The 13,100-nt window shown below is 37.7% G+C and overlaps 1 protein-coding gene across 1 annotated transcript; it reads right to left on the reverse strand.

Moving 5' to 3' along the window:
- Window positions 1-3,880: 3,880 nt before the first annotated feature.
- LOC113277237 (probable LRR receptor-like serine/threonine-protein kinase At3g47570) lies at window positions 3,881-6,895 on the reverse strand. The gene is made up of 3 exons (XM_026526381.1): window positions 5,764-6,895; window positions 4,644-5,657; window positions 3,881-4,543 (listed from the first exon to the last, which is right to left on the reverse strand). Exons 1-3 carry the CDS (start codon window positions 6,791-6,793, stop codon window positions 4,110-4,112), a joined length of 2,478 nt encoding a protein of 825 aa, XP_026382166.1. The 5' UTR covers window positions 6,794-6,895; the 3' UTR covers window positions 3,881-4,109.
- Between the last annotated feature and the right edge of the window lie 6,205 nt (window positions 6,896-13,100).

Genomic DNA, 13,100 nt, shown 5'->3' on the forward strand with positions numbered 1-13,100 from the left:
ATGTATAGCTAAAACACTGCATGAGATAAAATTGGACAGATTTCATTTTTGTAGAATAACAATGTGGCATATTACAAAAGACACGAAATACATCTTATTTTTTTTCTTTTTGTTTTATTTTAATCAATACATGAAACACATCTCTCTTAACGTTTATTCATTCTCTAACAGACACTTACTTCTTTGTACATCCTAGTCTATATCATAGATGCAATTCCCTAAAAAACTCAGTTGCAAGTAAGTATGATACTCAATCCAAGTTTTGTCCATTACAGCTCTTATGTACCTACAATTCTTTGCAAGATATCCATGTGGGTATTTCATCTTTCCACGGTGAATTTTTTTTCATTCATATTAGACTCATCAACATAATGGGGTAATCCGGTTCCACCCCTGAGTAGTGCATCCTCCGCTGCCTCCCTTTTTTTTTTTCCTGGATGCATGAATTGGAAATGTCAACAATTTGAAAATATTTTTTTAATGATACATGAGTTGCATAAAAATAAGATAAATATACACATATCAGTATTCTTTTTCCTGTATTAGTTTGAACGATTACATAATTTCTAGTCTAGGGGAAGATTATTCTCAGTTAATTTCTAGATGTTGTATTTGTACCAAGTACAACTGCATCTTGTAATACAAAGAACATAACGAAATTGCTTATGGCTTGAGTAAAAAAAAATTGGACTAAAATTTCCAATAAAGAGGGGGGTCACATGATAGCCATGGGATGCATAAGTCTGATAAAATCAATAAAAGGCTTTATCAAATTTTTTTAGTATGTTATGCAAGCTGGATGTTCCCGAAGCTAAGATTACACGTAATTTTTAAGATTACATGCAACTTTTATAAATCTGTCATAGTAGTAGTTCGAAAAGTACCTAATGTATCTTTAAAAAGAGGACCGCCTAAACCTCCACGGCCATCGGCTACTCCCTGACCTCTCAGGTATAGGTAACACAATTCAGTTAAATCCAGCGATGTTAAGACCATATTACCTGCCACAATATTGAAGTGTCAGAGTGTCGACACCATATGGTCTTACTCGAATAATTTGTCAGTATGTACCGCAATAATGATATCTTCAGAAAGCTTTACAAATTTCAAATTTAATTAGTCGATACTATTTGGTTTATGGTAGCGTATTTGGACATGTTCCAGGATGCTTATGAAATCTAAATAAATTAGCTAATTTATGAAAAGGGTGACTTATTCAATCCACCAGTTTTTTTAAAAAAAAGTCCAAAAACAAAGATCTGATGCAAGAACCCAGAAGAATATGGGCAACTAAGGTTTGATACCTGTTGAGTGGAAACCCTATTACTCATGCCCATGTCTTAAGAAATGGAAGCACGTCGCTCCTGAGCTCTTTTTGTAGACCATGTTGTTACCCATTCTACCTGTGACTGGTCAACCATGTCAAAATCCTCTCCAGCAGCCTAATCTTGATAATGCCAAAACCCCCATATAATACTGCAATCTTGCGGTTCCCATCACAAATTTCTCTTTGCAATTTCCAAGTTCCTACAATCAAATTATAATTCGTCAAAATATAGAGCTCTTTGCAACCTACAATGCAATCTAGAGGCTTTCTTGGTGAATTCTGTTATTGAAAAAGGATATACGACAACCTAACTACTGTCTAAAAGTCAGCATAATACAACAAAGTAAGTCTAACTCATTTAGTACAGAAGAATCCTTATAACATAAAAAATAAATCTAACTTGTGCTTTTAAGGAAAAATACACTAAACACAAAAGAAGAACATGGATATACTCAAATTTTAGGACAATCTAGTTATAGGACAGTCCAGCAAATTGCAATGAAATATAAAAAGGGGAAAAATACAACTAAAGTTCGAAACAACAACCATCTCATGAAAAAGGAATGACCACGCGAGTAGTAATGCAAAAAAACTGAAGGAGGAACTCGAACTAAGATGTATAAAAATATTACCAGATTAAAATCCTAGGATTTCACAAATAACTTCTACTTTTTTAATCATGAACAGCTACATCGCTATCTCCGCTCTCCGTGGCAACTTTAGTACTTTTCAAACATAACAAATAATTAAGAGAAAAACCCAATACAAACTAAATGGTTCCAGCTGTAACAGACATCATTACCTTAGAAATTTATGTTTTTTACCAGCAAGACAACAGGAAGAAGAAGCTATTTTTCGTCTTCGTGGAGTTTACCGTAAGATAATCGGAAGAAGAGAGTATTCACGGTTGCGCCTATGTAGGGTTTCGTGAGAAAAAAAATAGAAAAGACGGAGACTGCCCGTGGCCGTGAAAGGGAAAGAAGTTAATTTCGTTAATTTTTCGGTCCGAATTGGTGTGAAAAATACGAAAAATCGTTGGTGGAAAAAAGCCAAAAGTTCCTATAAGTTCCTATTGGTTGGAATATTTTCGGATGGGGCCAGAAGCTCCAAGAAGAAAGCTTTGTTCAGCTTTTAACCACAGTAGTGTAAAATCACCCGAAATCATATTATTAATTAATTAATTTTTTAATATAAAACTTTTTTTTTGATCGGTAATATAAAACCTTCCTCTTTCGGAAAATATGGATTAAATGATGAGACTGGGTGCACCGTCCAGATCCTACTTTTGCTGGACTTTGTTTGGGTTTTCTCAATATTCAAATGGCACTTGTGACAGCACCATCATCACACACCTCCACTTTCCCCAATCTTTCTTGCTACGCACATGCGTCTCTGCCATGGTGCCATAGCACTTGTTGAGTATATTCTAATCAGTTACTGCAACGATCCATTAGTTCGTGCTCGGTAGATCCTTGCGTCAAGGGTCAACACTGTGCAAAACTTGGTACGTACTTAAAGTTTAATATCACCACCACCGTAGCTAGCTATAATCTGTAGCTGATAGATAACCAATTAAATAATCTGATCATCATGCCTATAAATAGAGGTTAGATTTAGTAGTTGATCATCAATATCTTAGCTACAATCAGAAATATAGTACCAAAAGTCGGGGTCATATATAGCATCAAAGAAAAAGAAGTTCACTTCTACCGGTTGATTGATAATCATGGCCAAGATTAGTATGTTCCTCTGCTTATTCTTAATCGTCTTGATCTCATTGCCAACCTCTTCTTCCGGCAGTAAGTACTCTAAATTTCCTATTTTTGATTACAACATGCACAGAAGTATCTATATTTAATCAACTAATGCGAATCTAATTAATTATCAACTATGATGATGAATATATGAATCAGGGATGATGCTCCAGCAGGTTACGCAAGTAGTATCCAAGTGCCCAGGACTGACAAAAGTATGCTCAGCAACTACTGGTTGCCGAGGTGCCTGCCCACCCGTTCAATGCCCAAAGGCTCAGTACTCGGCCGCATGCTGTGGCTGCCTAGTATGCTGTTTTTAATTTAAGTACCTGCCCAACTTAGCTAAAAAATACTAAATAAAGTACCCTTGTAACCCTAGTGTGCGGATGATATTCCGTTTTCTCCTATTAATTTGATGTCGCTTATTACCGTATCATGTTCATGTGCCTTTTTTTTTTATTTTTTTTTTGTGTGTGATTTTTTTGGTGATTGATTGTATATTTTCCTAAGTTTCATTATCGTCTTCTGAAAATCATTTTCGCTAAATGGACACCGGAAAATGGCCCACGAATTAACACCGTGATGTTTCCGGTGATGTGACTCCTCATAATTTGAAGATTTCCATGGTCAAACAAGTGAAATGGGCCCACAAATATATTAATCAGGAAATAAAATGGAATCTGAAACCGTAAGCGATCCATTTTTCTCCATCACCGTTCATGAGTACGAGGATTCACATTTTGCTGTTCCGGATTTTGATGAGATTTTGCGAAGAAGCTAAGCTGTTTGATGAATTGCTTGTGTAAGGTATTGACATATGGCACAGGTAATTAATCCTTGCCTTTGTTCTCTCATTTGGCTGCTGCCTTTTATTACTTAAGAAAAATCAGTGATTTCAATTAAGTTACATACATTTACTGATTGCTAAAACTGAACAAGTAAGGTAGGCAAGTAGCAGAAGTGGCCAACTAGGTTGATAGTTTTCCTAGCAGCCAAGGAGTAAAATATGAGGTACTGGCAATGGCATGTCATCGTTTCTCAAGAACTTCTTTCTTCTTTTGGTATGTGTTCTCAATTTCCCGCAACTCTTTCACGACTTGTGTCATTATCATCCGTTGTTTTGGTTCTACAAACGAACATGCAATACCGAGCTTTAAAATCCCTGTCAAAGCCTCACGTAGCTTGTCTTCCATCACCCCATTTCTTAATACCTTTTCGCTGCAATCCACTTCGTCATCATCGCTATCATCGTTGTCTTGGATACGGAGAGGAAGAAGTAGTTTGGGATCAATAATCTGCAATATCCTATTAGGAACCAGACTCGTCTTAACAAAGGTGTGAAGGCTAAATCCGTCCTCGAACATGTGGTCAGTAGGTCGCCTTACTGTAAATATCTCTAGTAATATGATCCCGTAGCTGTAGACGTCTCCATTTTTCAATACCTCTCTACCCATTCCATACTCTACATTTCAGTTCAAATATAATGTAACATACGTTTTGATATTTTTTGATTGCTACAAATAATTATGCGAAGTTGTTGGGAATTGAAAAAACTTTCGTACCTGGAGCAGCGTACCCAATCGAGCCATTTATCCTGACTGAAGTACCAATGTTGTGATCTTCCGATTCTACATTGGTAGTGACTTCACCTAGAAACTTAGCTAATCCAAAATCGCCGACATGACCATTCATATCATCATCAAACAAAATGTTGCTTGGCTTTAGATTACAATGGACTATTGGCGTTTGCCTGTGGTGATGGAGATAATCTAACGCAGATGCAACATCTATGGCTACATTCAGTCTCTCTTCGAAACTCAATGATCTCCTTGTCAAACTTTGAAGTCGATCGTCAAATGTAACTGGGTGCAACCAGTTCTCGAGACTCCCATTTGGCATGAACTCAAAGACTAGAGCTTTGAATTCATTTCCATTAAAATCGACGCTAGAACAAGATGTCAGTATCTTCACGAGACTGGGATGCTGGATGGAACTTAATGTTTTGAATTCAGCCGTGAAGTTTTTGGAAGATTCTCGTCTTTGAAGATCTAGTACTTTCACTGCAACCACAGTTGCTGTTTCCTGATTTACTGCTAATACACCTCTGTAAACAGAACCGTAACTTCCAGTTCCGACTAATTGTCCCGCAGAGAACCCATTTGTTGCTGCATGAAGCTCTTTGTACGAGACTGATTGAAACATATGCTTGATTGATTGCAAAACTTCCTTGACCGTTACTATTTCCATTCGTTCTTTGGGTGATTCGATTGAGCACATGACACCAAGTTTGAGAATTCCTGTCAGTGCCTCGGATAACTTGGTCTCCATCTCACCATTAATTAAAACTTCTCTCTCGTCAACAATATCATTTTTGAGTTGTAGCTGAACAAGGAATGCAGGATCAACAATCCGCATTACTCGATTAGTAAGCAGAGCTGTCTTGGCAAAGCTGTGTAGGCCAAAGCCGTCTGCGAACATGTCATCGGTAGGTCTCCTTCCGGTGAACATCTCTAGCAACATGATCCCGTAACTGTAGACGTCTCCTTTTGTCGATACCTCCCTACTCATTCCATACTCTGTGCATTTCAACAGGGAAAATTGATGCATTACATAGTGAAATCTAGTTTCTTAAGTTGACAGATTTCTATGGGCTTTGCTAGAGTGAAATAACTTTGTTTTTACCTGGAGCAGCATATCCGATTGTTCCCTTTATCCCAGCTGAAGTACTGCTAGTCGGATTTCCAGATTCAACGTTGTTGATGACTCCAGTTAGAAGCTTAGCTAATCCAAAATCACCTACACTAGCATTCATGTCATCATCTAGTAAAACGTTACTTGGCTTCAGGTCACAATGAACGATTGGTGTTCTGCAATGGTGATGAAGATAATCTAATGCAGATGCAGTATCGATGGCTACATTTAATCTCTCCATAAAACTCAACGATCTGCTACCTGCGCTTTGACGTCGCTCTTCGTCATTTGATGCTGGGTGCAGCCAATTTTCAAGACTTCCATTTGGCATGAACTCAAAGACTAGAGCTTTAAATTCCTTTCCATTAGAATCCAAACTAGAACAGGATGTTAATATTTTCACGAGGTTTCGATGGCGAATGCATTTCAATGCTTCACATTCAGCAGTGAAACTTTTTGAAGCTCCTCGGCGTTGAAGGTCAATTACTTTCACAGCAACAACCACTGCTGTCTCCTGGTTTAGCATCAATAATCCTTTGTAAACAAATCCGTAACTTCCAACTCCGACTAAATTTTCTGCGGAGAATCCATCCGTTGCTTTATGAAGCTCTTTGTATGAGACCTTTTGAAACATAATACCCAAAGGATATTTTAAAGACGAATGCGAGCGCTGCACTATTGTTTTCTTCCTCCAAAACCATATGGCAAAGGAGCCCAAAATAGTAACAAGGATCACAACTCCAAATACTATTAGAAGCAGTCTTTTGAGAGGGAAGTGCTTTCTTTGTTTTATGTATCCAATTCTTGGGCAACTCGGTAAATTTAGTTTGTGAATTCCTCCACACAACTTTTCGTTCCCGAGGATTGAGAATGCACTTATATTCTTGAAGATCCCTTCTTCTGGTACTTCACCTTCAAAGTCATTGGAGGACAGGCTCAGATAGACGAGGGAAGCAAAGGACGCCAAATACTGCGGTATACGCCCGGACAACTTATTGCGTGACAGGTCTAACCTTTGCATCCCCTTTAAACTTTTTAAGGATGGAGGAACTATCCCCTTGAGTAAGTTTCCTTGTAAATAAAGTCTTTCTAAACAAAGACAATTCTGTAAAGAGCTTGGAATTTCTCCAGATAATGCATTATGTGATAAGTCCAGGATAACAATCTTTTCCAAATTACCGACCTCTGAAGGTAAATCACCAGTTAGCCGGTTCGATGCCAAGTCTAGCTTAACTGACAGTGAAGAAAGGCCAATGAGCTGTTTTGGGATAGTACCAATAAGTTGATTGTCCCAAAGGATCAGTTGTAGTAATTTACTGCAGTTGCCAAGACTTGGCGGAATTCTACCTTGTAGTCTATTTGATCCAAAATCAATTTCTTCTATCTTAGTGCTGTTGCAAATGCTTGTCCAATGAAGTGATTATCATTGACATCTAGGCTAGACAGTCTAGAGAGATTGAATATCGAATCCGGTAATAAGCCATGAAACTTATTTCCATCTAACCACAGAACTTTGAGATTCGAGGGAGTAACTCCAATGTAAAGATGGAATGGGTTCATGAAGATTATTACCGCTCACACCAAAATGATAGATTGAGGAGATATTAAAAAGTTGGGGTGGAATAGTCCCTGATAAATTATTGTCTGAGACAATAAATTCTTGTAATTTGGTTAACTGGCCGAGTTCGTACGGAATGTTGCCGTGTAAATGATTGGATCCCAAAGCAAGTGATCAGAGCAGAAAGATTTGAAAGCGAAACCGGGATGGTTCCTTTCAGGGGGTTGCCCGAGAGATGCAATTGTTGAAGCTTCAGTGTGGAGCCAAGCTCGGCAGGAACTCCTCCTACCAGCTCGTTGTTCGCTAATGAGAAAATAACGAGCTTTGTACATGACGTTAGGTTCTTAGGAATTTTCCCAGTAAGTGTATTATTTGTCAACCGAAGAATTTGAATCCAAACTAAACGGTCAATTTCTTGAGGAATTTCGCCTGTCAAGTGGTTGTCATTCAAGGTAAAATTTCTTAAGAACGTAAGATTTCCTATATATGGAGATATTGTACCTACCAAACTCATGTGCTGCAGATCCAAGCCAATGACCCTGCTTGGATACCAACGGTTACATGTAATTCCTGCCCAATAACTGCAGTCGGACGATTCGTTCCATGAGCTAAGTGCTCCTAGAGGATCAATTATCTTGTTTCTGAAAGCAAGTAAAGATAGTCGATCAGTTTCAGCAATGAGATTTTGGGATGTAGGTAGGAAATTCAAGGTGAAGATAACAACAGCGACACAGATAAAGCTCATTTTATTAAGACCCTATGCTTGCACTTAATTTGTGATGCATTTACTGATCTGTTGTAAGTAACAAGTGTTCGGATATATAACAAGATTCACACCCACAAAGTTTTCTGCAGACAAAATGGTCGCAGTCATGAAGAGACAATTTCTAGATTACGTGAAACAAGAGACTTGACAAGAACAGAACAATATTAATAACAAACAAATATTTATAGCTATAATTTTACGTTTAAGCCAAGTCTTAAATATATTGATACATATATCAGCATCAACAAGTTTAGGATTCTTTAACATGATGATCAAAACAAGTTATCACCTGCCAAGTTATTGAAATTTTAAATACGTTCCCATCTTTTTTTTCCTTTTTTTTTTTTTTTTAATTTCTAAAATAATAGATTGGGAATCAACTTAAAGAAAACTAGATTTGTGCCCGTGCTACGCACCTGGCATATTTTTTTCTTTCAATTTGGTGTACGCTGGGTGTCGCACCGCCCCGTGGCAATGCATTTTTGATTTGGTGTGCCCGGGGCTTCGTCTCGCCCCGTGACGATGTATTTTTTATTTGGGTTCGTCCCTCTCCGTGGCGATGTATTTTTGATTTGGTGTGGTGGGGCAAATACATTAAATAGCTGGACAATATGTGTAGATTTTATTTATTTTTTCTTTTAACTTGGTGTGCGCGGGGCTTCGCCCGCCCCGTGGCAATGTTTTAGATTTGGTGTGTGCGGGGCTTCGCCCTGCCCCGTGGCAATGCATACCGTAAAAACTCCATATATTGATACTCCATATATTAATAAACTCTATATATTCATAAAAAATTTAGTCCCAACTTGTAAAATCATATAGAGAATAACCTCCATATAGTAATAACCTCTATATATTAATAATTTTGTTAGGTCCCAAGTGTATTAATATATGGAGTTTTTACTGTGTTTGATTTGGTGTGCACTGGGCTTCGTCCCGCCCCGTGGAGATTCATTTTTGATTTGGTGTGCGCGGGGCTTCGCCCCACCCCGTGGCGATGTACTTTTGATTTAGTATGGCGGGGCAAATACATTATATAGGTAGAAAACATGTGCAGGTTTTATTTATTTATTCCTTTTATTTTTGCAGAAAATATGTGGAATTTTTCCCCTTTATATATTAATTTGGAAAAAAGAGTCCTAATATAGTAGTTAATCGATTTCCAAATTGAATTCGGAATTCATTAAAATTCCAAACTCGGTAAGTTAGGTTTTAAGTTTGTATTTTTAAACCAATCATACGTTGCCAAGTGTCCTCACCTAAATATTGAATTTGGTTTCCTTTTTTTAATCTTTTCCTATTCTTTTAAACCAAACATACGTTGTCAAGTGTCCTCACCAAAATGCTTGTTTCACAAAACTCAAAAAAGAGCCTATTTCGGCCAATAGGGGACGAGGGTTTCCTCACCGTTCAACATGGAAGTTTTATTTGTCTAGGCCTTTAAGTCTTGAGATAAGTAATCATATTAAAACTGCGCAGGTACTAGTTGGGGATTGAAACATTTCTAGCTGAGTGTCTTAGCTCGAACCACACACAACATTAATCCCATATATGTGGAGCAGAGTTCTCTATTAGGATGCCGAGAAGTATTTCTGGAAGAACCCTGATTTTGGGCATACCTAAATCTTTCTAGGCATACAAAGCAATAGTTCTAACTTGGGTGACATTATAAGGGGTACCTATGGGTAGTTCAATTACATATATGCCTTAAATCTTTTAAATTACTAATCTATCCCTAACCCTAATACAAAAACCTATAATCAATAAACCTAAAATCAGTTTCATTCAACCCCTTCTTCTTCTTCCTCCTCCATAGCCGAACCCACCATTCTCTTCTTCTTCTTCTTCTTCTTTTATCGTATTATCGCCGAAATTTAATCGTCGATTCGTGAAAATTTAGTCGACGATTAAACTCATCTATATAATGGGTCGTCGTAAGCCAGTATCTCGTTCTAATCGATCGATCGAACAACCTATTGAAGAAGAAGAAGAAGATTTAGAGAGTGAAGAACAAACTCAAAATCAACCACAAAATTAACCGAAAGAAGAAATTGAAGAAGAACCAACTCCGGAAATGAGAATAAGAAGGTTAGTTCTACAAACCCATCTCGTATTTGATGTTTTTGATTGATATGATATATTTAATTCGTCAAAAACATGTTTGTGCGGCGGTTACAGGGTATGGTTCAGCGTAAAAAAAACCCTAGATGTGCGCCGAGCTGTTCTTGAAACTGAACCCTGAAAGTGCATATGAACGGCTCATCTTAAAATGCAAATCCGTTTTGAGCCGAACTTAATGACACAAAGCCTTATATTTAGGATCGGCTTATTCGATGGTGTTAGTTTTGTGCCGAATAAATGTTTTGTGAATTTCAGAAATTTTGCATGTGCTTAGGATCGGCTTATATGGCAGTATTAGTTTTGTGCCGAATAAATGTTTTGTGAATTTCAGAAATTTTGCATGTGCTTAGAATCGGCTTGTATGGTTGTATTAGTTTTGCGCCGATTAATGTTGTTTGAATTTCATGAATTCTGCATGTGTAGGATCAACTTATTTGTATGACACCATTTTGCGCCGAATAAATGTTTCAATTCATAAGTTTAGATTCGTCTTATTCGATAGTATTAGGGTTGCGCCGAATATCATTGTTAAAATTCCATAAATTTTACAAGTGTATATGATCAGCTTATTTATATCATATCATGTTGCGCCGAATACATGTTTGAGTTCATAATCATAGGTTCGGCTTATTCGACAGTATCAGTTGTGAGCCGAATATAAAAGATCGTCTTATAATTATTTTGTAGTATGAGCCGATCCACTCTCTGTGTAAGCTAATGAAAATTTCAAGACATGGTTCGGCTCATATGTGTTATTTCGGGTAAGCTGAGTCTTCTTATTTGTTGACCATTTCAAATCCATATTTTATATAGTTTATATCCCTTTGTTGTTCGAAGCATACTTATGACTTTCATACTTGTGTCAGGACCAATGCAGCTAAAAAGAGGAAGAAGATGGAGGTAACACCTTATACTTCTAAAACTCTCGATCCTCGAGGAGGAGGTAAGAAAAAATTGGGAGCGGGAGGTAGAGGAGGCATTTTAGAAGAAGAAGCTGAACAAGTAAGAGTTGAAAGACAAGAAGAAGGAATAGCTGAAAATGAAGAAGTTGATGATAATCAAGAAGAACATCAAGAAGTTCATCCAGAAACACAACCCCAAGGAAAACCCAAGAAAGACAAGAAAAGTAAGAAGGTGGCAGAACCCGAGAAAGAGAAAGACGATGATGATCGACGGATCACTGGTCTACACATTCCTGATGAAGATGACGTAAACACACCTCGATCAAATGGTTTGCCTCATGGTCTTCCGGAAGATGGAGGAAATGTCTTGATTGGTTATGCCGAATCTTGGGCGAAGAGAATTTATGAGACTCCGGATCACAACCGTGCAGTCCGAGTATTGAGACACAAGAGGGCAGCGGAATGGAGTCTTGATGAAGAGGTTCCTGAGGTGAATGCTTACGTACAAGCCAGTGCTTTATGGCCTTCCATCAATTATGGACATAAGGAATATGATAGTGTGTCGGCCTCTTCCTTTCAACTTAAAGGGTTGAATTTTCGATTGGCAATTTTTCCTCACATTGCACCATATGTGAAACGTACAAAGAAAATTGAATGCATGCGGAAATACCTTCTTAATAGCATACATCAACGATGAATATTGATCGGAAATGAACACTTTAGGAAGAGCACCATCCCGGAAGATTAACTTCAATTGTTCTAACCCCCAAACATAACTCTCTTTCTTCTCGTTTTTCAAGAAACAAAAAGCCACGGTGAACGGTGCCTTTGTCGAAGTATGCCCCACAATGTTCATCAACGACATCTCATATTTATTAGTCTTGTACGTGCAATCCAATATAATAACTTGTGGGAAGCATAGAGCCAATTGGACGCATTCCGGGTGAGAAAGGAAAAGGTGTGTGACTTGACCGAAGTCATCCAACTTCTTTTGGCAAGCGTAGTTATTCTTCACCCCTAACCACATTATTTATTGCATCACCATCCTACCTTTCAAATTGAGTCTTCTAATATTTTGTCTTGCATTATAGATAGTTTGCATAGTCGACTTGTTATTCTTGTTGTCCGCCTTCAATTTGCTAAGAATCCTAGACGGTGGCAAATGTGCTCGTGTGATTTTATCCACTTCTAGCATCTCGTCGGGTTTGAGTCGCGCTACTTTCGCATGTCCATGTAGGTCTTTGGGACGTGGGTGGTTATGACGACAATCCATATCTTTATTCATTATCCAATATTAATCTTCTTTATTCAATTTCTTATTCTTGAGGTTGAAAACGATCTTGAAAGGGCAATTTCTTTTCTTCGTCTTCGTCTTATTCTTTCTCCCGGTCTTCCCAACATATACGGTACCCTTTTTAACCTTGCTAGCGCCGTTTCCACTACGCTCACAAATCATTTCAAACCGATTTCCTCGGCTTTGTTGTCCTTTAACTAGTGCACAATTTACCTTCATCGCGTGTTCCTCAACCCAATCAAGAACTTCGGGTTTAGTTTTCCATCTCTACGTTCATTCCAAAACAAATAATTTGTAAGAAAATTTTTGGAATATTCCGACAACATTAAGGTAAACAAAAAGTTCTTACATACCAAATCATTTTGGAAGTGATCCTTGGTATCCTCGTGAATTATGTCTATTGGATCAGGTTGATTTTCCATGGGTACAGGTCCGCCAAGCACGATCTACAAAGAATATCACAAGGTTAAATACTAGAAAAGGAATATAATAACAATGTTCGGCTCATTCAATAATCATATTATGTGCCGAACCATGAACATTTACAGGTTTCGGCTTATACGATATTCTCAATATGTGTCGAACCACGAACAATATTTTAACCCAAAAATTAACAAATTCATGTTCGACTCATAAGATAATCATATTATGTGCCGAACCTTGAACATTTAGAGGTTTAGGCTTATACGA

The sequence above is a fragment of the Papaver somniferum genome, chromosome 5 (genome assembly GCF_003573695.1).
Source record: "Papaver somniferum cultivar HN1 chromosome 5, ASM357369v1, whole genome shotgun sequence".
NCBI lineage: Eukaryota > Viridiplantae > Streptophyta > Magnoliopsida > Ranunculales > Papaveraceae > Papaver > Papaver somniferum.

What these genes read in the sequence shown, in the direction of transcription:
- LOC113277237 (XM_026526381.1), bottom strand. Translation starts at nt 6,793, where the DNA reads ATGCAAAGGTTAGACCTGTCACGCAATAAGTTGTCCGGGCGTATACCG. An exon ending in AATCGGATATGCTGCTCCAG is followed by an intron (nt 5,658 to 5,763) that starts GTAAAAACAAAG and finishes TGAAATGCACAG; the next exon opens with AGTATGGAATGAGTAGGGAG. An exon ending in GATTGGGTACGCTGCTCCAG is followed by an intron (nt 4,544 to 4,643) that starts GTACGAAAGTTT and finishes ACTGAAATGTAG; the next exon opens with AGTATGGAATGGGTAGAGAG.